The sequence below is a fragment of the Pundamilia nyererei genome, unplaced genomic scaffold (genome assembly GCF_000239375.1).
Source record: "Pundamilia nyererei isolate P.nyererei 1_Seehausen unplaced genomic scaffold, PunNye1.0 scaffold00041, whole genome shotgun sequence".
In the NCBI taxonomy this organism is placed as follows: domain Eukaryota; kingdom Metazoa; phylum Chordata; class Actinopteri; order Cichliformes; family Cichlidae; genus Pundamilia; species Pundamilia nyererei.
The window spans coordinates 1416020-1442112 of NW_005187442.1; the positions used below are offsets into that span (position 1 = coordinate 1416020).

The window sequence follows — 26093 nt, forward strand, 5'->3', positions numbered from 1 at the left end:
AGGTTCCAACTATTTTATCAGTATACGTAATGTTTCTTTGTACGATAAAAGGAAAGAAAGTTGTGTGTCAGGAAAATGCGACAAGAGTGGAAAAAAGTGCAGTTAGTGAAACACATTGATTTTTTTTTATTGACTTTCCCAGAACAGTACCACTTGTTCCCTTACATTCTGTTTTTTTCCCCCCTCTTTTAATTGTACCATTCTTCCACAGAAAGCATTGTGTAATTACACCAATGGCATCAAATAAACTCTTACAAAGAGATAGGTTTGGCATATTCCACAATTTCCTTTTGTATGAGGAGACGCAAACTGTACCATCTTATCACAAATACTAACCTAAAATCATTGCAAATCAGAGGCACATGAGGGGGGCCAGTGTGGGAAATTAACCAGTCCAGCACAATGCATTCCTGTGCTGTATGTCAGCAAAAAAAAAAAAGAAAAAAAAGACAGCAACAGACAGCAGACAGGAGGAATGTGACTTTTAAATGCCACTGTAACTTCGACTGGAAAGTATTTTTAAACACAGATGTGCCTGCAGCGCAGTTTCTTAGTAAAACACAAAGTGTTTAAAGCAAAAAAAATCCATCTTTTTTTGTTTCCAATAACAAGTAAAAAGAGCAAAACATGAACAGTAAGAGTTACACCCTTAACAACAGTCTCTGTAACTGATGTTCACAGTCATATGAACAAACACTCCCACTATCAAGCAAGAGGACAGTTACACAACACTTATGTAGACACTGAAAGAAAAAAAGAAAATCTGAATCCTTTTCACAAGAATGAAAAAAAAAAGTCAGCTCAAAATATACTGATTTTAGCTTTCAGTAACATTTTTTGACAACATAAATTTAAGGTACATTCACTGTCATAATGGAAGACATTGAGATTTTAAGAAAAAGGGAAAAAAGAAAAAAAAAACTTTCTCTTTCTCAATTGTATTTAATTCAGTTTAACAGCTCTATAATCATTAGTACTTCACATTTACCGTTTTCTCATGTTTTAATAATCAAAGGGAAGCCCTTTAGTTTAAGTGTGTGTCACTATTACATAAGTGTTCTACTAATAGAATTGCATGAAACACTTCCAATAAAGTGTTGCCATCGGATGGCTTAATCCCACATGAGCGTGTGCTGTTGGGTCATAAACAGCAGTTTCATGACACTTTGAGAAAACGCCCTTCACCGAGCAAGGCCATCACATGCCACACCGTCTCAAGTGCTTAATTGTGTCTGGGAAATATCCTCCGTGCCACTCTAAATGAAGCTGTGCCCAAACAGAAAACTTCAAGCTGTTTTTTCCCCCCCATGTGTTTGAAAGAACGGAGACAGCTGGATGGAAATGGGACTATATACTGTATGTGCTTCAAAAGATGCTGTTCAGATGTGCTGTACAGAAATATATGTACAGAGGACAATGTGTTTGTATAAATTAGCCAAAATGAGTTAAAACTTGTGTAAAAGCATGCTTAGCAACATAAAAAACTAAAGTTGTAAAACGTGACTCCCACTTAATACTGACAGAGTTTCTGCCTGAAAACCTGCAAAACTACAGGACATTGTGGTTAGCCCTTTTCAAGACTGGTCCAGGTGTAGTCTTGTCAACCTTGAATCAAATCTAACCTGCTGCATAATTTGAAGGGGGAAAAAGACATTTAATACTGTGGAATCAAAATTATACGTTATTTTTAGCTGTGCTCACAAACACCCCCCCCCCAAAAAAAACAACAACAAGTTGGCAATGACTTGTAGTTTTAACAATCTTTCTTTCTATGAGTTGCTGTAGCATCCTGGTCTTGTGCAAGATCAAACTTCAATTACCTCATATTAAAAATAACAGTGCATTTGTTCTTCTTGCTTTTACTTGTTACACAGTATAACCTTGGCAATAAGGCTTGTGGCCTATGCAAACTTTAAAACACAAAAAAAGAGAGCAGAGTCATCTCGACTCTCCAGCAGGCCTTCTCGTCTACACGAGAAGATGCAGAAGGGGATTGAAAAGTCGCCCACTGAAATCAAACGCTTTGTGATTTTTTTTTTCAGTCAGACTGGGATCATGTGACCCCAAAAAGAACATGCCAACATGCCATAACCAGTGTATTCCCCCCCCACATTACACCCGCCATCAGATATTCGTGTGTGTTCCAATCAGCTCCGTTTGCAGTCATCGGTTTTGGTTCAAGCAAAGGCATCCGACTTCGAGGGAGTGTCCGAACAATGGTCACTGCCCTCACATGCCCAGACACGGACCCCAACGCAGGAAACGTCTGTTCTTGCGCGTCCCAGTAGCCCCCCGCCCAAGCCAGAGTCAGTTCACATTAAAACACAGCATTTGAAACAGCCACCTGTGGTTGTTTGTCGTTTCTGTAAAGCTGCCCGTGTTGCCGTTTCAAATACTTCCCAGATCCCCTCCTTGGTTTTAGCTGAGCACTCCAAATAGTCATATGCGCCAATGCGCGTGGCCATGGCCCGGCCATCCTCTGTTTTCACTGGCTCCAGCTTCAACCGAGACAGCTCATTCTTCACGTTCTCGTCGTTGCGGAGATCCCTCTTGTTGGCCACTAATATGATGGGTACGTTCGGGCAAAAGTGTTTCACTTCAGGGACCCACTTTTCAGGGATGTTTTCCAACGAGTCCGGGCTGTCCACCGAGAAGCACATCAGAATGACGTCGGTGTCCGGATAGGAGAGCGGCCGCAGCCGGTCGTAGTCCTCTTGTCCGGCTGTGTCCCACAAAGCCAGCTGGACTTGCTTGTTATCCACTTCTATGTCCGCCACGTACGTCTCAAACACAGTCGGGACATACACTTCTGGAAACTCGTCTTTGCTGAATACTATCAGTAGACATGTTTTCCCACATGCACCGTCGCCCACCACGACAAGTTTCTTTCGTATGTCTGCCATTGCTGCCTCTCCCAGTTCTCCCTCTCAAACGCGGCTCAGTCCAAAGTCGGCAGTTGTAAATATTTAGTCGTGTCAAGTCCAGTAGCTTTTAAACTCTAAGCAGATACTGGTCAAACTCGTCCCTCAAGTCAGTCCTTTCCACTAACTCCGGAGCCTTTTGCCACAAACTACAGCAATCTCTTTATAAAGCGTAAGGCGTTTTCCTAAATATAGCAATCCAATCGGAAATGGGGAGGTGAGATCACCGTCTGTAAAGGAAAAGGTGATTGGGTCCCGTCGGGTTTTTCTCGCGTTGGAGGAGGGAGGGGTCACTGACCACGAGGATCCACCCGACTGAGAATCAGGCGAAATCAACTAAAATCACAGCACGATGACGATAAATATACACGTACTTCTTCTTTGAAACCTCCCTTTCAAATAAGCTTCCCGGACACATTGGCTTGCTACTTTTATTACTGAGTCAGCATTTTGTTCACAAAATGACATGAGCCGGCTGTCTAATGAGGATTCATTGAGACTAAGCCAGTTTATCCTATGAAATGTGAGAGTGATTTTGGGTGGGGAAGTGTCTCTGAGACTAATTTCTATGATACCACATATTAGGTTGCCTAACACAGGGGGGTTTGGTGCTCAAAAGGCACGCTGGGAAGGCAAATTGACACTGACATTGTTATACGCATGTCTACGTAGTTCACGCTATTTACAGGGAGGGGGCACTAGCGTAGACAAACTGTTAGCTTTGACTACCAAGCTTTGCTAAATCACCGCTCTCTCTCCAAGGAAACAAAACAATATAGAATCGGGTTGACGGCGTGCAACAAGCACAGATCCTCTCTCGACACGACAACGCGTGAGTATGCCCTCACATCTGTTCACAACCGAATCCAAAGCTGTGTAAGGGGACTGCTTTGGAAGCGGTTGCCGCCGTGCGAGTATTTCCCCTTTTGTTTAGCGGTTAAGGCCCCTCTGTTTGGAACTTGAAGGGGGGCCATGTTGTTTAGCCACTCAGTGTTTGGCTGATGTTTTAGCTAACAACAGCAACATGGCTATTACCGTTTGTTAGCTCTCGGAGATGGCCGTAACGTGTTGTGTACAGTGAATATCGGATAATAAGTCGAGAAAATGTGTTCTATTTAACATGCAAAGCCAGCCGCTGACTATAAAACAGCAGTGAATTAAGCGAATTTCTTTGATGTCTCACCAATAATAAACACAACAGGCCCTTTGCGGTTAGCACTAGCTAGTTAGCTCCAGAGAACCAATGGTTAGCTTTAATCATGTTCGATTTCCGCTAGCAGAAATACATGAGGGGGAAAAAGTAAACAATAAAAAGAAGCGAGGCAACAAACCACAAAGCAAACACAATCTAATAAATAAATAAATAAACATTTACGCAAATCCCCGCTGAAAGTCGTTAAGGTAGCTTCCTTATTATTACAGCGGCTTGCTTGCTGCTGGCTAGGCTAGGCTAGCTAGCCAAGCTGCTAATTGGTGTGCCACAATGAACAGTTTCAAATTTGAATACGTTGTTGCAAGCTCGTTACATCATCTCAGGAATCAGTCGTGGCTATCGCTGAATATTTGCATTAATGCGTGTATGTCTGTGTGGTAGTCGAAGCTTTATTGCTGGTATCCCCAGTCGTATGGTCACCAGCTAGTATTTGGCTAACGACAACGTTACCGAGCGGTGTTGCTCTTATAAGCCACCAACATCGATGTCAGTCGCTTGTTTCGTTCTTGGCCCGATCTTTTTAATTTAACAAAACATCACTAACCTGTTGTAGCACAAATAGTTAAGCAGAATTAGACAACTATATCCCTGGCGTGTTGTTAGCAGCTCGGGAATTAGTCTTGTCCCAGCGAGGAAAATTAAAAGCATTAGTTATCATTTTATTATTCTTTTGAATGAACATCTTTAATGGGATGTAAAAGCTGATTTTTGTCTGAAGGCTCAAGGAGGATTTAATAAGTCCACGATGGTCGCATTATAATAGCATGGGCTTTCATAAAAGCCAATTATGATGCCGTAAACACCAAATTGTAATGGGTGCTATATTACATTGTATAATGAAATTAAAATTACATCTGAGTCTTTTATAGCCTAGTGTTTCTTATTGGTCATTTATATGTAATTGTACAGGACACACAGAGATACTATATCCTCTAATAACATTTCTTTCAATTTTATGCAAGTGAAATTGAAATAAGAAAATATACATTTCAGTGAGTAAATCTTACTTTGTCTGTTTTTTTTTTGTTTTGTTTTGTTTTTTAGGCTTTCCCGTGGAATGAGCATTCCATGCAGCATCCTAGGTATGAATGACGTGGCCTGGCAGGAGACGAGAGGTGGGATGCTGCATGCAAATGGTGCTCCTGAGTCTGGGGGTGTCCGAGTTCATGGCGGAGGGCCCCTAGCCACAGTTGGCGGAGCTGGTCAGGCTCCTGGAGGGCCACACATACAGGGCATGGACAGGGTTCCTAACCCTACCCCAGGTACCCCACAGCCCCCGCTGAGCGGGAGGTCTCAGGATGATGCCACAGTAGGGTACTTCTTTCAGAGGCAGCCTGGGGAGCAGCTTGTAAGTTGCACACCTAGCAAGCATCGCTGGCCTACTGGGGATGCCAATCATATCGATCAGGTAAAGAGTTGGTTTGTTTTTTGCTTTACTGAGCTAAGGCATGCGGTGATGTGCAGTTTAGTATAATTACCAGACAGAACAAGTCCTCAATTTTCACTGATTGTTATATTGGTATAAACAGCAAGTAAACAATCTGTTGTTTAAATGTAGTACTTTGTCATTATTGGAGTTACAGACAGGTCTGTCCACAGCCGTTTGCCCAGTCAAACGTGAGGTGAAGGTTGGAGTGCAGATTTCAGAGATCACCAGTCTGTTACTACAAGTATTAAAAAGCCATAGCACTGCTTCTGATTTACAACAGACATCAGCAAGATTATAGTTTTGGCCATTGTGTCAGCACAACAGGGGTGTGAGTCTCACCATGTTGACTGAGCCAGAGTTGTAATAGAAAGTGTGGTTATTAAATAATGAAATAAATGCTGCAATTAAACTTTAATGAAGAAAGCTTGTCTTTTAATTCTGTTCCCCTTCAAATTATTCCCCTTCTGCACCTACAGACTGCTGCACTCGGGGCTTTCAGTGATCAAAGCAGCGTAGTAAGTCTTCTTCCATTAGTGGTCTAAGAGGCTTCATGGTTTTATTCTACACTGTTGGATCAGACTTGGAAGTGCTTCTCTTAAACGCAAATGTGATTTTGAAGGAAAATAAATAAAGTTGTGTGGTACTTGGATCAGATTAATAAGGAGGATTGACATGTAGTTGGCCAGAAATGGCTTCACTAGGACAGCTCAGCATACTGATATGGATGGAGATATTTTCCCACAGCTGTGGCTTCTTTTTTGCTGACCATATATTGAGAAATGTCTATAATCTGTCTGTAGTAATGTTAAGCCACTGGAAACCAATCCTCTTTTAATTTCAAAACCTGTCTTTGTGTTGTCATTTAATAGCCACACCTCACATCCTGTCTCAACAGTAGTTTAAGCTGCTCTGCAGCTTTTTTTGTTGCTACATACAAAGCCCCGTCTCGTGTTTAGGTTATTTCATTTTTTTTTTCTTTCAAACTTCATTCAAACTATTCTGTTTCATGCAAGCAAGTTATTGTGCCCTGCAGAAGAACGAGTGTAATCGCCTCTCTTTATAAATCATCATGTGTAGTCTGTGCAGATGTTTTTTTTTGTATTTAGCTCTGCATAGGTCCTAGTCTAAAAATGTTTTTTTTTTTTTTTTAAAGGTCCTTCTCAGATTTTTATTTTCATTTTCAGTTTTCCTTAACACATCGTGTATAGTGGGCCGGGGGGCGGTCATGCAATAACCAAAGCTAAATGGTCGTGTCAGATACCTTAACATAAGTCGAACAGTCAGGACTATTTGCTTTGGGATTTCATGTAAGAGAATTAAACAACATTCTCTTATTGGCTTAACAGCATATTCAAAATGCTGTGTAAATCATAATTCATGTCTGGCTTATTTCACAAAACCAGAATGTTATGTAATGTAAAAACAATTGCACAGATTAAAGAATAAATGTTAGTTTTTTGCTATAAATGTTTATGTATTCTATTGAATTGTCACATATTCTTACAACAAGCACTCTTTAGCATTGCAGGTACAATTTTACAGATTACATTTTGTTAAATCATTGCTGTTTAATTTAAAATGTTCATGAAAAACCTTTTTTTAAATCTGTCTCAGGTCCGTGCAGTGGATGACATGAACTATGATTTTCAAGCTCTTGCTTTGGAGTCGAGGGGGATGGGAGAGGTAAGAACAGTTTTTGTCTGCATATCGTTCACTCTCCGCACTCTTATACAGTTTTCTGTGATTATTATTTAATTATTTTCTTCTTTCCCCGCCGCTCTAGAATTGAAAAGTGACTGTACACATCCGCAGGTTGCTATTTTACAGAGGCCAGATTTAAGTATGGCTTTCTTCAGTCCTGTGAAACCACGTCTAGAGAAACTATAGAAATGCTGAACTAGTTTTAAAGCTTCAATGTTTGCACCACCACCACCACAGAGTCTTTAAAATACAGATTTATTGTAAACTAGTTCATCTTACCTTTGATTGAAATCCATTAAACCCTCACCTGTCCCTGTTTTATTGTTAGCAAGCATATGCACAATACAGAAACAACTGAACAACACTAAATGTTTGTTTTCCTAATAAAGGGTTTTCTGAAAGCTTTTTGACTTAACGCTATTACAAATAATTTTTTATAAACGATAAACACCTTGTGCTCCTCTGTGTGCTACACTGATGTAGTTACATTTTCTCATATTTTATGTCTCAGACCCCCCCACCCCCCAGGCTGCTGCATGTAAATCTATGTGCAGTGTACAGTGATGGTAAAACTGTGTTGTATAGGAGTGTTTTTCTCATTTTATGAAACAAGAAGACTAAAATAGCCGGTTCACTTAAGCAAATAAATTGTTTACTTGGTGTTTGGTTAAAGCATCAATTGCAGCATTGACTTTCTTACTAATGACAAATCTTGTTAACAATGGTCATAAAACTTGGCACGACTTTCCTAGAAATCTTCAAGCTAAACCAGCCTTTTTTCCTGGCAGTGTGGATTGGGTCATTGACTTGTTTGCCTCGCCAGAGCACTCTAGGGGGAAAAAGATTCCAGTTAGAATTTAATCTGTTTTAAGAAGAGTCTGAAGCAGAAAACCTGTACGGATTCTTTAGAAAAGCATTATTGAACTGACTTGAAGTTAACTGAGAGTTGCTCAAAGGTCTTGAGTGTAATAGCCCCAATAATAGGTAATTAGTGTCTATAATAGGTAATTAGTCCAACTTACACTAAATAATAAACATTTGAATCCTATGTCAATAAAAAATTCTTATGAATTAGTAGTCAGTGACTCCCCATGTATGTGTACAAATACAGTCTAATTGAAGCTTAGATTGTTCAATTAAGTGATTTCTCCTGATATCTTCCAATTATGCCAATTAATTATTAGTGAGTTTAACTTGTCCTCAAAACATTCTGTTCTCAAACATCTCATTCACATATGGAGTCGAAAATACGTCTCCCTTTGCACTCGCAGTTTGAAATCATAAATGCAAATGGTTTTCTACGCCATTCAGAAACGCTGTTTATGTTTTTTCTTAGCTTTTGCCAGCAAAAAAGCTCTGGGATTCTGATGAGCTGGCCAAAGATGGCAGGAAAGGAATGCTTCTTGGAGAAGAGTGGAGAGACAATGCATGGGGATCATCTCGTGAGTGTCTTCTAAAATGTCTTTTCTCTAATTAATTAATTATTACATATGTGGTTAAGATATCTGTTCCAGTCATGTGTTTGGGAATGGAATATCTCAGTTTTCACAGGTGCCTGCCAGCTATAACGTTTTGATATAAATACTATTAGAATGATATAAATACAGTGGCAAGAAAAAGCAAGTGAACCCTTTGGAATTTGTCTTAAAATCAGGTCAGATCTTCATCTGAGTTACAATTATAAACAAACCAGGGGGTTTTTTTTCTGCTTTTTTTTAATTTTTTGTTGAAATTGCACACACACACACACACACAATTATTTTCAATTATATATCATGGTGCATTTTGACTAGGCTATGTTAGAAAATGGTAAACATCTCCCTTCACGAATACCATCTATAAATCATTCCTGGTTAGGACAGTAAGGACTGATTCTGATCTGCAGTGAGTGTTTGTAGAGCCTGTGGTGTAGCCTGTGTAAGTGCCTGACTTCATTGGCGGCATTTACGCTTGTGCAAAATACATTCTGTGCGGATTACCTCATGGTTATGTCCTGGTCATTTGTATGCGGAGTCATCCAATAGAAACCAATAAAATGGTGGGGCTTTTTGTCCCGTCTTTAATTCCCACTCAAGTTTTTTTTTTTTTTTTCACCTGCTGCATTCCCTCACATCTATTCTGATAGGTTCAACAACCTGCCTGCAGGAATTTGCAGACATTTGTGAATCCTTACATTGATGCTATGATCATTATTCCTTATATTGAAGTGATGACAGTTATTCTCTCACTGATGAATTAAGAAACTACAGCAAAAAAGCAGCTGGACATGCACAGGAAGAATCGGCAGTACTGAACAGGCCAATCACAATCGTTGCGTGGACATGATGGGTAGTTAAATCGCTGGTTAGAGCGCCACTGCTGTCCATAAAACCTTGCCTGATATTTGCTAAAGGAGTACTTTGATCCTTTACAGCACTACTGCAGTACTGAATGATGTAGCTAAACTGCAAAGTAAAGCCTGCGCTTCCTTTGCCTGAGTTCAAATTATTCTTCATTTATCTAATTTGTCCCTTTTTATCTAACATTTATCTGATTGGTTGTCCCTCGTAAACGGATGGTTAGAACAGCAGGTGAGTGGAGCTGCTGAGCTTGCAGCCAGATATGTGTGCATGAGATGACCATATTAAGCACATCTGCTCTAAGTGACCTCACACAGAGCTAAGAGGAGGGAAAAAATGAAATTAACCATTTAGAACAGTCTGAATCCTGAGCGTATGGCATTAAGGGATTACTTACTAACCGTAGCTGATTATTTGAAATAGGCATGTTTATTATGAGCACTGACCATTGTGCCCATTCACATATGGCTGAAAATGAGCTAAAGTATAATAGGTTCCTTTTACAAGAAGAAGGTCTAACGGTTCAGTCAGAGCCCAGTTTCTTAATCTAATAGAGGTGCTGAAGAATGACCTCGAGGATAATTCACGCTAGAGATTCATTCCTGACAACATGGCTGAAGTGAGACAATTCTAGAAGAATGACTCAAACTTCCTCCTGATTGTGGCTGCAGAAAACCTTTGAAATGAAACCTGCTGCCACAGGAGGTTCAGTCACTTGTCAAATCCAAGGGTTCCCTTACTTTTTCTACCAGCAATCTAAAGTTTTAATAGAATAGAATGCCTTTATTGTCACTATACAGTTGTACAATGAGATACAGAGCATCTCCTACTCAGTGTAAACATGCTGGGGGTGGTACAGTTCTGCAGCGCTATGTACATATGGACAGTATTAACATAGGGAAAAACCTCTTATGTCCTTCTAAGAAGGACATAAGAGATTGTTTGGGTCAAACATCACGTTTGTGTTTACTTGTGACTCAGATGAAGATCAAATCAGATTTTCTGACCAGTGAACGCAGAAGAACATGTAATTCCACGGGTTCACTTCGCTTGCCACTGTATTTGATTACGACTTTTCGTTCAGATCATTCAGTGTCTCAGCCAATCATGGTGCAGCGACGGCCAGGCCAGGGTTTCCATGGCAATGGTGATGCCAATTCTGTGCTTTCACCTCGCTCAGAAGGCGGAGGTCTCGGCGTGAGCATGGTGGAGTACGTCCTGAGTTCGTCCCCTGGTGACAAGATGGATGGCCGCTACAGGAATGGAGGCTATGTAAGCCAAACTCATGCATCTCATCGATCTTACCAAAAGTGGAGATTGCATTTCTTTGTCTAAATGTTTTTCTGTCTTTCGTATTTACACAGGGTGCAGGAGATGCTGACCAAGATGGGAGAGAGAAAAGTGATGCGCAAGAGAAGGTGTCGCCTTTTGAAGACGACAAAAGCCCTGAGATGAAGGTGGGAGAGGAGAGTGATCCTACTAAAGCCAATGGAAGAGGTCTGCTGAACGGCATGGACAGAGACTGTAAAGACTTCAAGTAGGTTTTCCTTTTACAATGGTACAAGTTAACAAGTAGAAAATGGAAAAAAGGTTATCTCTAATATAGTATATATAGCTTTTCAGTTAAAAACTAAATATAAAATATCAGACTGTGTAAATATGAACATTTATAAGTTGATTTGAGGGTTTTTAGACTTTTGTTTCGCCCCCAAATAACAGTTGTGTATAAATATGGTGGTCCTTTTTAAACTCAACTTTTTTTTTGTTTTTGTTTTTTTGTTCCTTTAGCCCAACTCCTGGAAGCCGTCAAGCTTCTCCCACTGAGGCTGTGGAGAGGATGGGTCCCAGTCAGACAGGTTTGGAGATGATGGGGCAGCACCACCACCCTCATGCTCTCCAACAGCAGAACCCCTCCCAAAACAAGGTCCAAGCTGAGGATTTCCAGAACCAGGAGGCCCAGAACATGGGCGGTATGGAGCAGCAAGCTGGTGTGGAGTCCTTACAATTTGACTATGCTGGTAATCAGATTCAGGTGGACTCTTCAGGGACTCCAGTTGGATTGTTTGACTACAACTCTCAGCAGCAGGTCTGTTAAATGCACAAAGTCTGTTTGGTAGTTTGCTCTGCAGGTTGTGAGCAGTTTGTTGATTTTTATATATTTATTTTTTTCCAGTTGTTCCAGAGGTCTAATCCATTGACTGTTCAACAGCTCACTGCAGCTCAGCAGCAACAATATGCACTGGCTGCAGCCCAGCAGCAGCATCTTGGTGAGACAGATTCTTTTGCAGTATTGTTTAACTGCTTTGTCTCTCAGGTTGTCTCTGTTTGAGTTGCGTAGACTTTTGAATGAGAATTATATTGTTGTTCTTCCTCATGTTACTCAGCTGGCCTTGCTCCTGCGTTTGTGCCAAACCCTTACATCATTAATGCTGCCCCACCTGGAGCTGATCCCTACACTGCTGCTGGGTTGGCAGCAGCAGCAACGCTTGCAGGTGATCACATGGCACATGTTCATCCGCAAGTTCTCATTGAAATCCAACAGATCATTATTATTTTATTTCTTTTACTCTTGATTATCTTCTGCCCAGATCCAATGTATAACTTCAGATGTGTGGGGGTTTTTTTCTTTTTTTTTTTTTTCTCTCCCCTCCTCCAGGCCCCACAGTTGTTCCACCACAGTACTACGGCGTCCCTTGGGGTGTGTACCCAGCTAATCTTTTCCAGCAGCAGCCTGCATCTACTGCCAATCACTCAGCCAATCAGCAAGCATCCAGTCAAGGGCCAGGGCCAGGGCAACCACAGGTAGGAATAATTTCTCTAACCAGTATTAATTCCCTACTTCATTGGCCTCGTATGATTGTATGAAAAATGTGCGTCAGGATTTGGTTTCAGTCATCTGTCTGTGACCAGTTATCGTGTGCAGAATGTTTATGATGACAGGATGACCCTGAAAATGAGTCATCCATGAAGACCTGCTGTTAAAATTTAGAAAAGTTAAAAGTGGGCAGGGCTTCTGCGGCGTAGATCCATCAGTTGTGCATTTGATTCAGAACTGTCCTGGGGTTGGTTGTATATGTTTCCAAGCAACTCGTGACGTCTGATCAAACCACACAGTCGTGGTAAAACACGTTAGCTATATTTTAGCTGTTCCTCATTTAGTCACTTGTTTATTTTTTGTTGTGACAACAAGTTGAGATTGCTTCCCTTTCAGTACAAAGCCAGTAACAGTATTTTTAACCGTTTCTGCCAGGTGATGCGCACTGGAACCAACCAGCGACCTCTTACACCTGGGCAAGGCCAGCAAAGCCAGCAGGAATCCCTAGCTGCAGCAGCTGCTGCAAACCCTGCGTTGGCATACACAGGAATGCCTGGTTGGTCTACCATTTCATACTTATGCTATACTGCAATGTAGCCAAAGACACTCACAACCAAATACATTTTTTTTTCCCTTATTGGTTCACATTAAGTGTATACAGTGTGTGAGTAGTAGTTACAAAATACTGAAACACTGTTTCTAACAACACTCCAAGTATGTTGTGTAGTAGTAGTAGTAGTAGTAAACTGTAATTACTAACTCTCTCCTCTTTGTGTGTCTTGTTTCTTCCTCAGGTTATCAGGTTTTGGCCCCTGCAGCTTACTATGACCAGACTGGAGCTTTGGTAATGGGCCCTGGTGCCCGCACCGGTCTGGGTGGGCCCGTTCGTCTAGTCCAAACCCCACTTCTTATCAACCATGCAGCGGCACAAGCTGGTAGGAATTTTTTAAAACATTTGTTTTAATTAAGGAATTCTTTCCTCTCCTGTGTCACCAACTGTTTGCTCAGAGGGGATCTGTGGATGGTTTGTTGTAGGGTTTTTACATTGCATTCAAGTGCCTTGGGGTAACTGTTGTGATTTGGCACTATATAACTCACATTTAGCTAATCTAATTGCATTAGAGATGATTATTTGGAATTCGGTGACTGTATTTTATCTGATTCAAATCTCTAAAAAGATCACTCTCCATCTCCTGTGGACTATGTCTCCTATTTTGTCCACTGACACCTTCTTCACAAAACCAAATGTGACGTTGATCAGATAAGCAGATCACATAGTTTGGTTTAAATTTGGTCTGTTCGCAGTGTTTGTCTCCTGCAGTTACCACTGCTGTCTCTACTCTGCGTGTGGGGAGGACACACACACCGAGCAATGTTTCATTTAGCTATTTTAGTGAATAAATTCATTACTTTAATATGTTCCCAAGCCTCTTACCCCGAGTTTAATCACCACACATAAGCAGTAACCTTTAAATATAGGTGGAAAAAATGATTCAGCCAAGAAGTTCCAGCTTCCACAAAATGTGTTCACGCTGATGGTTTAACATGCAAAAGTGGTTCTCCTAAAAATAGCTGAATATGTTTATGTTTAATTCTGCTTTTTATTATTTGTTTATATTTGAGCTTGTCATTTGTGTTTATCTATGGTAAAATGACTTCACCCACTTAGCAGTTCTCTAGCAATCTGCCAGATCTGCTGTTTTGAGTAGGCACAGTTGCATGCACACATGTAGCGATCTGATTTGTATAGATGTCCTCTTCTCAAAACGATAACTTAATGAGCGCTTCTGTGTGGTGTGTTGTGCAAATGATGTGTGTGTGTATTATTAATAGAGATGGGATTTTTTTTCTTCTTCTTAGATATGCCTACTATAATGTCTGTCCCGCACACCCACTTCTTTCTATTCTTACTTGATTAATACCACTCATGTGATCTTTCCTCACTTTTGACCTCTCACAATAATCTCTCTCCATCAGCAGCAGCAGTGTCTGCATCTGGCTCCGGTAACAACATGTCTGGTCCTCCAGCCAACGGACTGTACCGCTCCATGCCTCAGCCTCAACCTCAGCCACAGCAGCAGCAGGCTCCTCCACCCAGCAGCGGCCTGCCCTCCAGCTCATTCTACGGATCTGGATCAGTCCCCAACACCTCTCAGAGCAGCTCTCTTTTCTCTCACACCTCTGCTGCCCCACCACCCCCAAGCTCCTCCCTGGGCTTCAGCAGCACCGGCGGATCTCTTGGCGTTGGCCTGGGCTCTGCTCTTGGGGGTTTCGGCTCTTCTGGTCAGTGGCTAAACAACGTGCTGCTTGGAGAGGAAAATGGTCTTGTGTTAAATTTAAGTTTTGTGTTCTAAAAGTTCTTTGTTTATGATTTTTTTTTCAGTATCCAGCTCGACCAGTAGCAGTGTATCCCGCAGGGATTCCCTGTTGGCAAGTTCTGACCTATACAAACGAGGTGGCAGCAGTTTAACTCCCATTGGGCAGCCGTTTTATAACAGCCTGGGTTACTCCTCTTCACCCAGCCCCATTGGCCTTACACCAGGTCATTCCCCACTCACTCCTCCGCCATCTTTGCCCTCTTCCCATGGATCCTCTTCAAGCCTTCACCTAGGTAAGCCTAAAGAAGGGATGTTTACCTTTTGGTCGACTGTTGCTTTTGAGGTAGAAAATAAAGAAGCATTTGATCCTGTTCGTAAGTGAGGATGTGACTTAAATAGAATAGAACTTTAAGTTGTCATCCCCTGTTAGGGGCACCTTCAGTGAAATTGATGCTTGTAAATGAAATATTAAAAATTGTCTTATTTAATCCTAGGTGGCCTGACAAATGGCAGTGGCCGTTACATTTCTGCAGCTCCCGGAGCCGAGGCCAAATACCGGAGCACAGGCAGCACGTCCAGTCTGTTCAATTCCAGCAGCCAGTTGTTCCCTCCCTCACGGCCCCGCTACAGCCGCTCTGATGTCATGCCATCTGGACGCAGCCGCCTATTGGAAGACTTCAGGAACAACCGTTTTCCAAACCTCCAGCTCCGTGACTTGCCTGGACACATGGTGGAGTTCTCTCAAGACCAGCACGGATCCAGGTGACGGACCTAATTTAATGCTTGAAAATGCCACCGCACAATTAAAGATATAGGCTTTTGGGAAATAATGAATTTCTTTTAGGTCTCGTAAATTTAAGCCTTAGCCAAAAAAGAAAACGTGCAAAAAACTACATTGCAGTGTTACACTTTTTATAATGAGTCCACTCTTTGAAGTGTCTTTTTAATCGTTCCCTGCTTTCTCCAATCTAGATTTATCCAGCAGAAGCTAGAGAGGGCCACTCCTGCTGAGAGACAGATGGTGTTTGGAGAGATTTTGCAAGCAGCATACCAACTGATGACTGATGTATTTGGGAATTATGTCATCCAAAAGTTCTTTGAGGTTGGGAGTGTTAAAGTTCATCCATGTGTCTTGAGTAACTGCACAGTATAAACTAAACTCGATTCCATTTATAATAAATTACTCTCATATTGTAATAGATTCCGGCATATATAATATATTTTTTATGTCGTCTCAGTTTGGAAGTGCAGAACAGAAACTTGCTTTAGCCACCCGTATCCGCGGACACGTCCTTCCCCTGGCGTTGCAGATGTATGGTTGCAGGGTCATTCAGAAAGCCCTGGAGTCAATTTCCTCAGACCAGCAGGTAATTGTAAGTGAGATTTCACTTCTTTATAACAGTTTTATTTTCTATTGAAAAGCATTTTATTCGTCCTTCATATTAAAGGCTTTGATTTAATTTGATATCATTTTCTTCCATTTAGAGCGACATTGTCCGTGAGCTTGACGGCCATGTGCTGAAGTGTGTGAAAGACCAGAATGGGAACCATGTGGTACAGAAGTGCATTGAATGTGTCCAGCCTCAGGCTCTTCAGTTCATTATTGATGCCTTCCAAGGACAGGTGGGTTTTTGTTTTTTTGTTTTTTAGTGTTTGTTGTTTTTGTTTTTTAGAATAGCTGCCATACAATAAGCTGCCTTATAACGTAACTACCATTCAGTATAATTTATTTTTTGTAGACTCATGTGAGCTGTAGGGTTGCATTAATATCTAAATCCTCTGATGTTCTTTCACTACATGGTACAATAAGCACTGTTTTTATTTTCTAGGTTTTTGTACTTTCCACACACCCCTATGGCTGCAGAGTTATCCAAAGGATCTTGGAGCACTGCACCCAGGAGCAAACTCTGCCCATCCTGGAAGAGCTTCATCAGCACTCTGAACAGCTGGGCCAGGTGTGCACATCAGTTTCCTCTCTGTCCCATTTTAAACTTCACGCTGACTACCTTATTTTGGCTAGCTGCGACTGATCGTTGTTGACATTTATCATTTTATGTCGCGTATTTGCATGCGTCCTTCATGTTTGAACATTTCATATTTTTAGCCTGTCATTGTTCCTGTGTAGTTGTGGTCTGCTAAGTGTAAGGATGAATGTAATTGTGCTGTTAGCTGACATTACATCTGACATATGTGATTATTTAAACATCCACCTGCCCCCCTCACTTATTCCATCTAGAAATATCAAGGCGTTTCATTGGAGATGACACCCAAAACATATTATACAGTGTCCCGTGATGCACTGTTCAAGGTCAGAGCAATTTGCCTCTATCGCGGATGTCCCTGTGCTCACTTCCTTTTTCCCTCTTTATTTTTTTTATTCTTTTCTTCTGTAAAGAATCTAATTTAACATTTAAATAGTTTTCCAACTCCCAACCCTTATGGTCCTTTCCTAACCCACTGAGCTGCCTGTTCTTCCTTTTTCCTCCCTTCTTGCTTTATGCCAGAGGATTTAGGGACATGCTAATCTGCTGTCTGATGATCCCTCTTTTGCCTACAGCATTTTTTGATCAGTCTGTTTTTCCCTTTTTTTTTCCTTTTTTTTTTTTTAATTCTCATTTTGCTAAAATTATAATTGTTTGATTCAAATCTAGGAGTTTGAAACTCTTATAACCAAATAGTTCACAAATGGTGTTTTAAAACCAACATAATGCAAGTTCATGTTAAAACAGATTGACAGAAAATGGTTTGGGAGGCAAATACTTCAAATTTAAAGGTGGAGTTCGCATTACCTACTCAACAAATTACCACTTTAACAAGCTTGGCAGTTGAGTGGTGTTATTTGTTGTTTGGTCAGTTCATTTTTTGTCTCCATCTTGTCGCACTAAAATTACACCCGTAACTGTCTATCACCCGTTTCTGAAGGGGCAAAGATGCTATTGGTTGTGTTACCTGGTCAGCAACACAAACCAGCAGCATCTGTTTTGTCTGACCTTCCGCAGTGATGACGTAAGGGTATTCGAAATACTACAAATGGAGGTGTCGCTCATTCATCGGCCAATCATTGTAGAGTTGCATGATTACCCTATCAATCGAGGCCAATGGGGGTGAAAAAGTAGTGCATGAGTATCAATCATGTTCAGTTGTATCTCACAGTTTGTTTGTTTTTTGTTGTTGTGATTAATCTTGTTGGGATGACTTTGCCTTGCCCTTACACCTCTGTTGCCTCCTGCAGGATCAGTACGGTAACTACGTCATTCAGCATGTTTTGGAGCATGGCAGACCAGAAGATAAGAGCAAGATAGTGGCAGAGGTGCGCGGGAAGGTTCTTGTCCTGAGCCAGCATAAATTTGCAAGGTAAGCTAAGCAGTCTGTATGGATTAAGAGTGGGCTGTATATTGTTTGCGGATTTTGACATTAACAAGGCAGACCGTGAATATTCTAAAGTTCATTTCGTGAAATGATTGTGAAAATAAATAAATATTCTGTTGTGGGAGGGAAAGCACTCACATTACTGTCAATATTAGAGCAGCTGTGTTTCTTCACACTTCTGCTGGTGTGAGGACAGAGATGTGAGTGATTTGCACTAGCATAACTAAGGAACATAAGTTGATGCATATCATCTGAAGATCAGTCGATACGCTGTTGTTGTTCTGCTACATCTTTCGAGTGTTTACATTTGTAAAAACCGGTTAATAGTAGGTTTATAACATGCAGTTTAACGACTCACGTTTGGACCTGATAAGAGATAATTTATCAGTAACCATGTGGTAACAATAGCAGGAAGTTCATAACCTAGATCTTTCTTGAGTCGAGTAGGATGGGAATGCTGAATTTTAGGTTTCTTTGTTTTCAAAGCAGAGATTGTCCAGGGCAAGTGTCCATTTGCTTAGCTTGGAGTAAATTCTTTTGTAATGTATAGGCGGTGGCATGATGGTACAGTGGTTACTGCTATCACCTCACAACAAGTGAATCTCCGGTTTGGCTCAGGCCTTGCTGTATGGAGTTTGTAAGTTCACCTTGTGCTTACATGGGTTTCCTCGAGCTTCCTCTCACACTCTGAAGATATTCATTTTAGGCAGGTACAGTGCTTGAAGTGTATAGCATAAAATTATGATTGAATGCTTGGTTAAGATGAGATATGCAGTGAAGTGCCTTGAGTGGTCCATAAGAATAGAAAAGTGCTTTCTTAATGTGAGTACATTAGGCAAGTAGATATTTTAAAAGACAAGTCTATGTTGAACTAAATGTGTCTGCACGAGTTGTTATGGCGGTCATGTTGGTTTTCGCTCTTGTGGATGTGATGTGTTTGTCAGTGAGCAAACATGACTTTAGGCCGACTTTGGACCTTTAATTTATATTAGTTTGAGTAATTTAATTACATGGCTCACGATAATTGTGAATATGCGGGGCAAAGGATGTTGGCTAAGTAGGCGAGATGGAGGCAGATGATCCACTGTGGGGATCTTTAAAGGGAGATGCCAAAAGATGAGGGCAAATCCTCTACTGGTAGCCAGTACTACAAAACGACTTCCACGTTCAGTTCCTGTAGTTAAACAAAAGTGGTTGTCTACTTGTTTCGTAATACAAGGTTTTCCAGTCTTGCTACCATTAAAAATGGTGGTGTGTGCCGCCAGTTTGTAAAAATACATGTCTGCTGGCAGCAGAGTGGTATATTTTATACATTTAAAAGATGAGCTGTAATATTAGGAAAAAATAAGATGCTCACAAACTTAACATAACTGCTGCAATTAAACAGCACTATACAAGTGTATGAGTGTTTGATGGGAAAAATGATCCTTGTAACTTGTAGAAAAGTGCTGTAAGAATGTGTAAATGACTAATATCCTCTTTAGTGTAACATGGAGTGGGTAAGACTGACTCAGTGGGCCATCATTGCATATGTTTAGAGTTTTGTGTTTCATGTTTCATTTCTTTGGAAAAAGTTTGGAATTCTAATCAATAAATGTTCTCAGCTTTAGGAATAAATTGCTGTGTAAAACTGATCCTGTTAGTCAACAGGGGGGAAAAAATTAAGCTTGGAATAGTGGTCCCCTCTCCTAAAAACCTGTCTCTGGTAGATTGTAAGCTGATAGACAAAGGGCTTAGACACTCTAACAACTAGATGCTGTTATTGGGATGGTCCAGTGGAGGATTAACTGGAATTTTCTATAGTCAGTAGGTGGTAATGTTGTACATGTTGTTTTCTTATCAAACATAACCTGTTCCTGCACGTGTCAGGTGTAAAACTAGGTCATAGTAATCCTCCTTTATATTTCCCAAATTCAAGTTTACCCCATTAACAACCAGCCCTTGCCTCACAGTTGGGGTCAGCAAAACCTTAAACGAATTGAGCTGTTTGAACACTTATCCAGTCCACTGTGCCCAATAATTACAGTTTGCTAACACGCATGCATACATACCACGTGATGCCAAAAACAAAAGAAAATGATTCTAATATGCTGGCATCTCTCTGCTTCCATCTGTTCAGTTATAAACTTGAGTAACAGTAGCTTATTTTTCCCCCAGTAATGTGGTGGAAAAGTGTGTGATCCACTCCTCGCGTGCAGAGAGAGCTCTGCTGATAGATGAAGTGTGCTGCCAGAAAGACGGGCCCCACAGCGCCTTGTACACCATGATGAAAGACCAGTACGCCAACTACGTTGTCCAAAGAATGATCGACATGGCAGAACCTGCTCAGCGTAAAATCATCATGCACAAGGTGAGTCGCCTACTAAATGTGCTCATGTTAGTGTTAATGATAGTGGGTGGATCGTGGTCCATTTGATCCAGTGAATTCTATCAGTGTTCTGTAAGGTTTAGCAAAGCTTAAAAAGTCTAATCTGTTTCTGACAAGTGGTCAAATCGACTTGGCTGGTAAAAGTTTAGCTGTGAAGTTTTATCAGTGGTATCCAGGGGGTTGACAGCTCATTCAGATCATGAAACAGCCCAAGTTCAAACAAGTGCCTGTGTTGGTGCTTTCAAGGACCCTTGATATGTGAAATATGACCAGAAAGACCTGTTTTTAGTCATGTTATCAGTGCCATTATGTGTACAGCGATTGTATTTTGCATGAAAACAAAGTAATAACTAGGGTGTGCACTTCCGTATCTATCTGCCAGCATTGTGTCCATTGTTTACATATTTTACATTACTCTTTGTGTACATCAGTGCAGGCTTTTGTCAAGGCTCTTGTGTCGACATCAAACTAGTTAATGCTGTTTTTGTTTTTTAAAGAACAATATAGTTTGGGTGCCAAAATATCTGCATTCTTTCTGCTGGCCAACAGGTGGCGACTCCTGTGGTTCCAAAATTAAGAAATTTTTGTAGATTACTGCAAGAAAATCACTTAACTCATGAATTCAGTAACCCTTTTACATACACAATCTCCATCAGCAGTTTCAAGACTTACTTAATGTAACATGATATGCATTTTGTAAATTATGCTACCCATTATTAAAAAGCATGCCCATTCTTTACCCCTACTTCCAGATTTAAACTCATTTGAGCTTCTTCAGATTTTAAATGCATTTATCTTCTTCTCTTCTTTATTTAGATCCGGCCTCACATTGCCACTTTGCGTAAGTACACCTACGGGAAGCACATTCTAGCTAAGCTAGAGAAGTACTACATGAAGAGTGGATCTGAACTGGGTCCAATCGGCGGTCCCGCGAATGGTCTGCTGTAGTCACGTACACATCCCAGGTCCCCTGAACAAGTGGAGGAGTAGGAGCCCCAAACCCCCTGTTCTGTCTGAGATGTGCTCCTTAGCCATAGGGGTTAGCCTTTGACACCCTCTGTTATCCCATCAAGTGGGGGGGCAAGTTACCAAAAAAACAAGACAAGTCAACTTCACCTAAGAACGCTGTGACAACTGACCCCTGCCACTCTGCCACCCCTGGTGCAGGTCCCCAGCATGGCCCCCAGGGGGTGCACAGTCAGCAGGCTGTTTATTCTTTTTGTTTTTCTTTTGTTTTCCTCCTTTTTGTTTTTTTTCTTTTCTTTTTTTTCCCTGGGTAAAGCACAAGCCCATTGTTAATGATGTAATTGATGTATTTGACTGGTTTTCATATTATCTTGTACATTTAGTTTTTTACCTTGTAAATTCTCTGTAGAAAAAGAAATTATTACACATTTGCTGAAATTTACAGTTCTTACAATTAACACCAGCAAGTGACTTTATAAAGGCTAAACTGAGTGATCCTTTTAAAACACGATTCCATTTGTTTTTGTAAACAGACAGCTGTTCTTATTAAGCTTAGGCAATTTATTATAATATTTGTATATTATCCCACACACAGTTTAAAGAAAAAAGAAAAAGGAAAAAAAAAGTGTTTTCCCATGCCAAAGCAGCTGATGGATTAGTTTTCAAATAGCATCACATAGTATGGATGGACAGAAATCCTTCCATCCACAAGCGAGTACTATGCGTCACGTGCCACAGTCACCCAGAGGTCTTTGAGGCCGCTTTGCCAGCTCGGGGTTTGGAGATTGGTGCTTTACTCTAGGGTAGCGTTTGCCAGTGGTGGTTTTTTTTTTTTTTTCTTGCCTCGTTTTTTTCTTTTGTTTGTTTCTTTTGTTTGTTTTTTCCCCACCCTTTGCGGGAGTGTGTGCGTGTTTGGTTACTCCAGCAGCTCGTGGCCTGCATTATGTTTTGGTACTGACAGACTGAGCTGCTACATCCACCGAGCACCATTTGAGCCGTCTTACTCTCCCCTCATGCAGGCGATCACTTGATTTATTTTTTTTTTATGCAGGAGGAAGTAAAACGCTACCATTTAACTTAAAGAAGCAGAGCATGAGGTTTGGTTGTACAGCGGGCGTATGACCTGGTTTAATATTAACATAAAATGACCATAGCTTTGGGTGGGGTGGGGCTTTTTGCAGGGATAGCAGGGTGGGAGTGGGGTACGCGTTGGCATGCTGTAATAGGTTTTAATCCTTAGAATGATTTTTTTTTTTTTCCTTTGTTTTGTGTAACATCTTATCTGTCTTGTAGTTTGAGATGAACACTGCCCTAGAAAACAGTATCTTTATGTACTGAATAATCATCTCGTGTGTGTAGAAGTAGTTGAGCAATGTATAGCATCTTTATGTATGAGAAAATTGTTGCTCTTTTTTTGGTTGAGGGGCTTGCAGCAGTGATGGGAACCCCCACCGCCTGAAGGTCAGAGCAGTCCAAAAGATTATTATTATTTTATTTCTGGAATTTGGTCAGTTTTGTACATTTGAGGTGAAATTAATTAGACGTAGCTGAAGAAAGGGATGCTTAAAGAACCTTTTTCTTTTTTTCTTTGGGTATGTAAGTGGATTGGCGGAGGCCGGTGGGGCCATCAAAAGCTATACAATTCACCTGTAACGCTCGTAGTGACGGCTTCTTTGCTTCATATGAATTGTAGAATAAATGTAGTATATGTGCAGTTAATAAGTGTAAGATTATTAGTTTCACTAAAAAAAAGTCTAGTTGTGGTGTTTGACAGGCCTTGCTCTAAATTTGTAGTGATGCTTTTATTTGTCTGTACAGTTGTACATTTGTAAACGTTTATGCTGTAAATGGGATGTCTTTTACACTTTTTCTTTTTTCTTTTTTTTTTTCTTTGGAGGGGGGAGAAAAAGGCTAATGTGCATTTAGATGTGTGTATATTCATCACTCCTTTCCCCTTGAATATAATGTATACAGGTTTTATTTGATCAAGTGTTATTTTAAAGGAAATGAAAACTTAATGGCTTCACAATCTGGCATGGTTTTTGTTTTTAAATCTGTTCTGGGCCAGCCTCTATTTGTACTGAAGCTGTAACATCCACTGTTGATAGTCTTTCTGATGTGTGACAGTTTAAAAAAAATAGAAAAAGGAAAAAAAGAAACACTCTGTACTAAAATCGAGGCTGCATTTAGTCCTCTCTGCTACCATGGAAACTTCACAGGATATGACGAGAATTATTTTTGTACAGAAGAGTGCTGTATTTTGAAACAGCTACTACCTTGTAAGCAAAAGCAATGTAAAATATTGTCAATTATATAAATATGAACATATGAGTTTTGTCACACTGTCAAAGTCATGTACATTTTCAGGTGGCCTTATGTACATTTCCAGATGTTAGATGAAGAAAACGAACTCCTTTTTCGAAGCAGAATTGTGACATGTATGATTAAACTGTTCTTCTAACATTTGACCTTAATTATTGCCGAGTTTTTTTTTGTTTGTTTTTTTTTATTCCTCCTTATATGTTAATGATTTTATAATCATTTCAAGACACTGGATTTTAAACTAATGGTGAAATAAGTTCCTAAAAGTTGGTTTACATCCATCCATCCATCCATTTGCTTCCGCTTATCCTTTTCAGGGTAGCGGGGGTTGCTGGAGCCTATCCCAGCTTTCATAGGGCGAGAGGCGGGGTACGCCCTCATCCACTTGTATCAGTATGTGCCAGACTGCGTTGGAAAGATTAACATTAATTTCTGCTTTCCAAAACAATTAAAAAGCCTTCACTTCACTGAAAACGCAGCAGCTGGAACAGAAGTTAAAAGGGAACTTGTACCTCTCCTGTATTGTTCTTCATCAGCTTTGTGGTAAATCAAAAGTTACATTTATATTCCTCCTCACGTATGAAATGCTGAATGACTTAAAGATATCTTGGCATTTATCTCAGTTTCCAGCCTTGGTCTTAGTTACTACAGTTACAAGTCTTCAGGTCCTTTTTATGTAGAACAGCTCCCACTCTGAATCCGGTGACCCTGAACAGTCCCTTGGTTATGCTGCTATAGTCTCAAATTGCTTATGGACTTCCTATGAAGCACTGAGCACTTCTTTTCTGAGGTGGATTGATGCTGGGGCAGCCGCTAGGTAGATAAGAGACTACTATTTAGTGTCCTTGGGCTGGACACTCAATGCATTCATCATTTAAGAGCACATGAATGTTTGAGAAGGAGTTTAGGCATGAAATAACAGAATAAATGATGCGTGGAAGTACAACCCCAGGCCCCAAAATGTTTAGATGTTGTGTAAATTAAAGTAGAATGCAATGGTTTGTAAAACTCATAAAGCCATGTGTTATTAATAATCAAACAAAGAAAACATCAAATGTTTATAATGACACATTTTATTATTTCGTGAAAAATATTTGCTCATTTTGAATTTGACGGCAGGAACACATCTCAAAAAAGTTGGTTCGCGGTGCACAAAATGCTTGAAAAATACTGAAAAAGAGAACATTTTTCAACTAATTAGGTTAACTGGAAACATGTCAGTTACATGATTGAGTATAAAAATCAATCAACGGAGAGTTTCTCAGAAAGGAATCTGAGCCGAAACTCGGTGTAAAAAAAGTCTAAAAAAATTTCAGGTAAAGTACAGGTATTACTGTAAAAGTCTTCTGAAAGCAGGTGACTCATAGTTTGTCATAGTATTTACAGCAAACATGTTTTTCAATGACTCATTAGGACTCATTGTAATCAATGTTTTTAACAAACAGACGGATAGGGAAAGTAGCGATGTTTCCCTTACATTTTTATTTCATTTTAGTTCGTTTTTCGAGTTCAAAAAAATCATTTTAGTTAATTTTTTTTTCAGATTTCTTATTACTACCATTTTAGTTAACTAAAATGTTTTTTATTTTTTCGTTTTTTACATCTATTTTTAGTTTTAAGTTTAGTTTTGGTTAAATAGATATTTTTTTTTATACAAAGCCAACAGGATCCTCACGCGATATGATATAGATAAAAAGATAGTTTTAAGGGTCAAACTACAGCACGAATAAACAAATTACAGTTTTGCTTTTATTTCCTCCTACGGTAGGTTAATTTATTAATTAACTTTTTATTCATTTATTTGCTCTTACCCAGGGGTCTGTCTTATGTACAGACTCCAGCGTATGAGCCCTGCCACCTGTTATCAGCTACAGTTAACGTGTGTTTTATTGGTGGGCGGGATTTGGACACAGTGACACCGGGAGAAGCTGGAAGTTCAATAAAAACACCTTCGCAGGCAGCTCCGGAGAAGAGCAAAGCGGACACCAGCTCAGCTAAAGCATGCGGCTATCTTTGGCAGCTTCTTTATTTCTCTCTCTGGGATTAATACATCCGGTGTGGACGTCGGTAAGTCATTTTTATCTTGTTCAACACTTTTAAAAAGCCATACGCATAAGTGACGCTAAAGATCTCGCGCTCACCTTTCTCACTTCCTGAAGTTAACCGGGCTGCATTAGACTTTCGAGCAAGAGATGTTAATGTGTACATTTTCAGCTAAGAGTGTCTTGTGGTTTGTTTTTATTTTTAGGAAAAGTCAACTGAAGATAATACCAATTAAAGACCAGTTTCTGGCTTTTGTAGAGTCACGTGACTGCAAAAAACAATAACACAC

The 26093-nt window shown here is 40.3% G+C and overlaps 3 protein-coding genes across 12 annotated transcripts in view; 2 read left to right on the top strand and 1 right to left on the bottom strand.

The window, feature by feature from the left end:
- Positions 1 to 102: 102 nt before the first annotated feature.
- Positions 103 to 3169, bottom strand: LOC102196347 (rho-related GTP-binding protein RhoB). The gene has a single exon (XM_005731048.2). The coding sequence runs from the start codon at positions 2901 to 2903 to the stop codon at positions 2313 to 2315; it is 591 nt and encodes a 196-aa protein (XP_005731105.1). The 5' UTR covers positions 2904 to 3169; the 3' UTR covers positions 103 to 2312.
- A 381-nt stretch (positions 3170 to 3550) lies between these two features.
- On the top strand, positions 3551 to 22304 carry pum2 (pumilio RNA-binding family member 2). Of its 9 annotated transcripts, none has more exons than XM_013910330.1 (24): positions 3551 to 3753; positions 5179 to 5542; positions 6040 to 6078; positions 7178 to 7246; positions 8601 to 8706; positions 10688 to 10875; positions 10968 to 11140; positions 11392 to 11689; positions 11777 to 11870; positions 11988 to 12095; positions 12260 to 12405; positions 12854 to 12974; positions 13213 to 13353; positions 14396 to 14701; positions 14802 to 15029; positions 15231 to 15498; positions 15709 to 15838; positions 15975 to 16109; positions 16222 to 16359; positions 16566 to 16691; positions 16973 to 17044; positions 17969 to 18090; positions 20263 to 20455; positions 21290 to 22304. In XM_013910330.1, the coding sequence occupies exons 2-24, from the start codon at positions 5192 to 5194 to the stop codon at positions 21419 to 21421; spliced, it is 3684 nt and encodes a 1227-aa protein (XP_013765784.1). In that variant the 5' UTR covers positions 3551 to 3753; positions 5179 to 5191; the 3' UTR covers positions 21422 to 22304. The 9 variants fall into 9 exon arrangements, with proteins under 9 accessions (XP_013765784.1, XP_013765786.1, XP_013765785.1 ...); XM_013910332.1 differs by having other exon boundaries at positions 15975 to 16103; XM_013910331.1 differs by having other exon boundaries at positions 14399 to 14701.
- Positions 22305 to 25670: 3366 nt separating this feature from the next.
- Positions 25671 to 26093, top strand: part of LOC102197852 (syndecan-1) — a 3899-nt gene continuing 3476 nt past the window's right edge. For both annotated transcript variants that reach the window (XM_013910323.1, XM_005731055.1), the window contains exon 1: positions 25671 to 25828. In XM_013910323.1, coding sequence (XP_013765777.1) covers positions 25763 to 25828 — 66 coding nt within the window. In that variant the 5' untranslated portion in view covers positions 25671 to 25762. The remainder of the gene's footprint in view (positions 25829 to 26093) is intronic.

Bases quoted from the DNA above. Each gene is read 5' to 3' on its own strand.
- pum2 (XM_013910330.1), top strand. From the start codon at position 5,192: ATGAGCATTCCATGCAGCATCCTAGGTATGAATGACGTGGCCTGGCAG. The intron at 12,975-13,212 runs GTTGGTCTACCA...TTTCTTCCTCAG, and splicing joins GGCATACACAGGAATGCCTG to GTTATCAGGTTTTGGCCCCT. The intron at 16,110-16,221 runs GTAAGTGAGATT...TCTTCCATTTAG, and splicing joins CCTCAGACCAGCAGGTAATT to AGCGACATTGTCCGTGAGCT.
- LOC102196347 (XM_005731048.2), bottom strand. From the start codon at position 2,903: ATGGCAGACATACGAAAGAAACTTGTCGTGGTGGGCGACGGTGCATGT.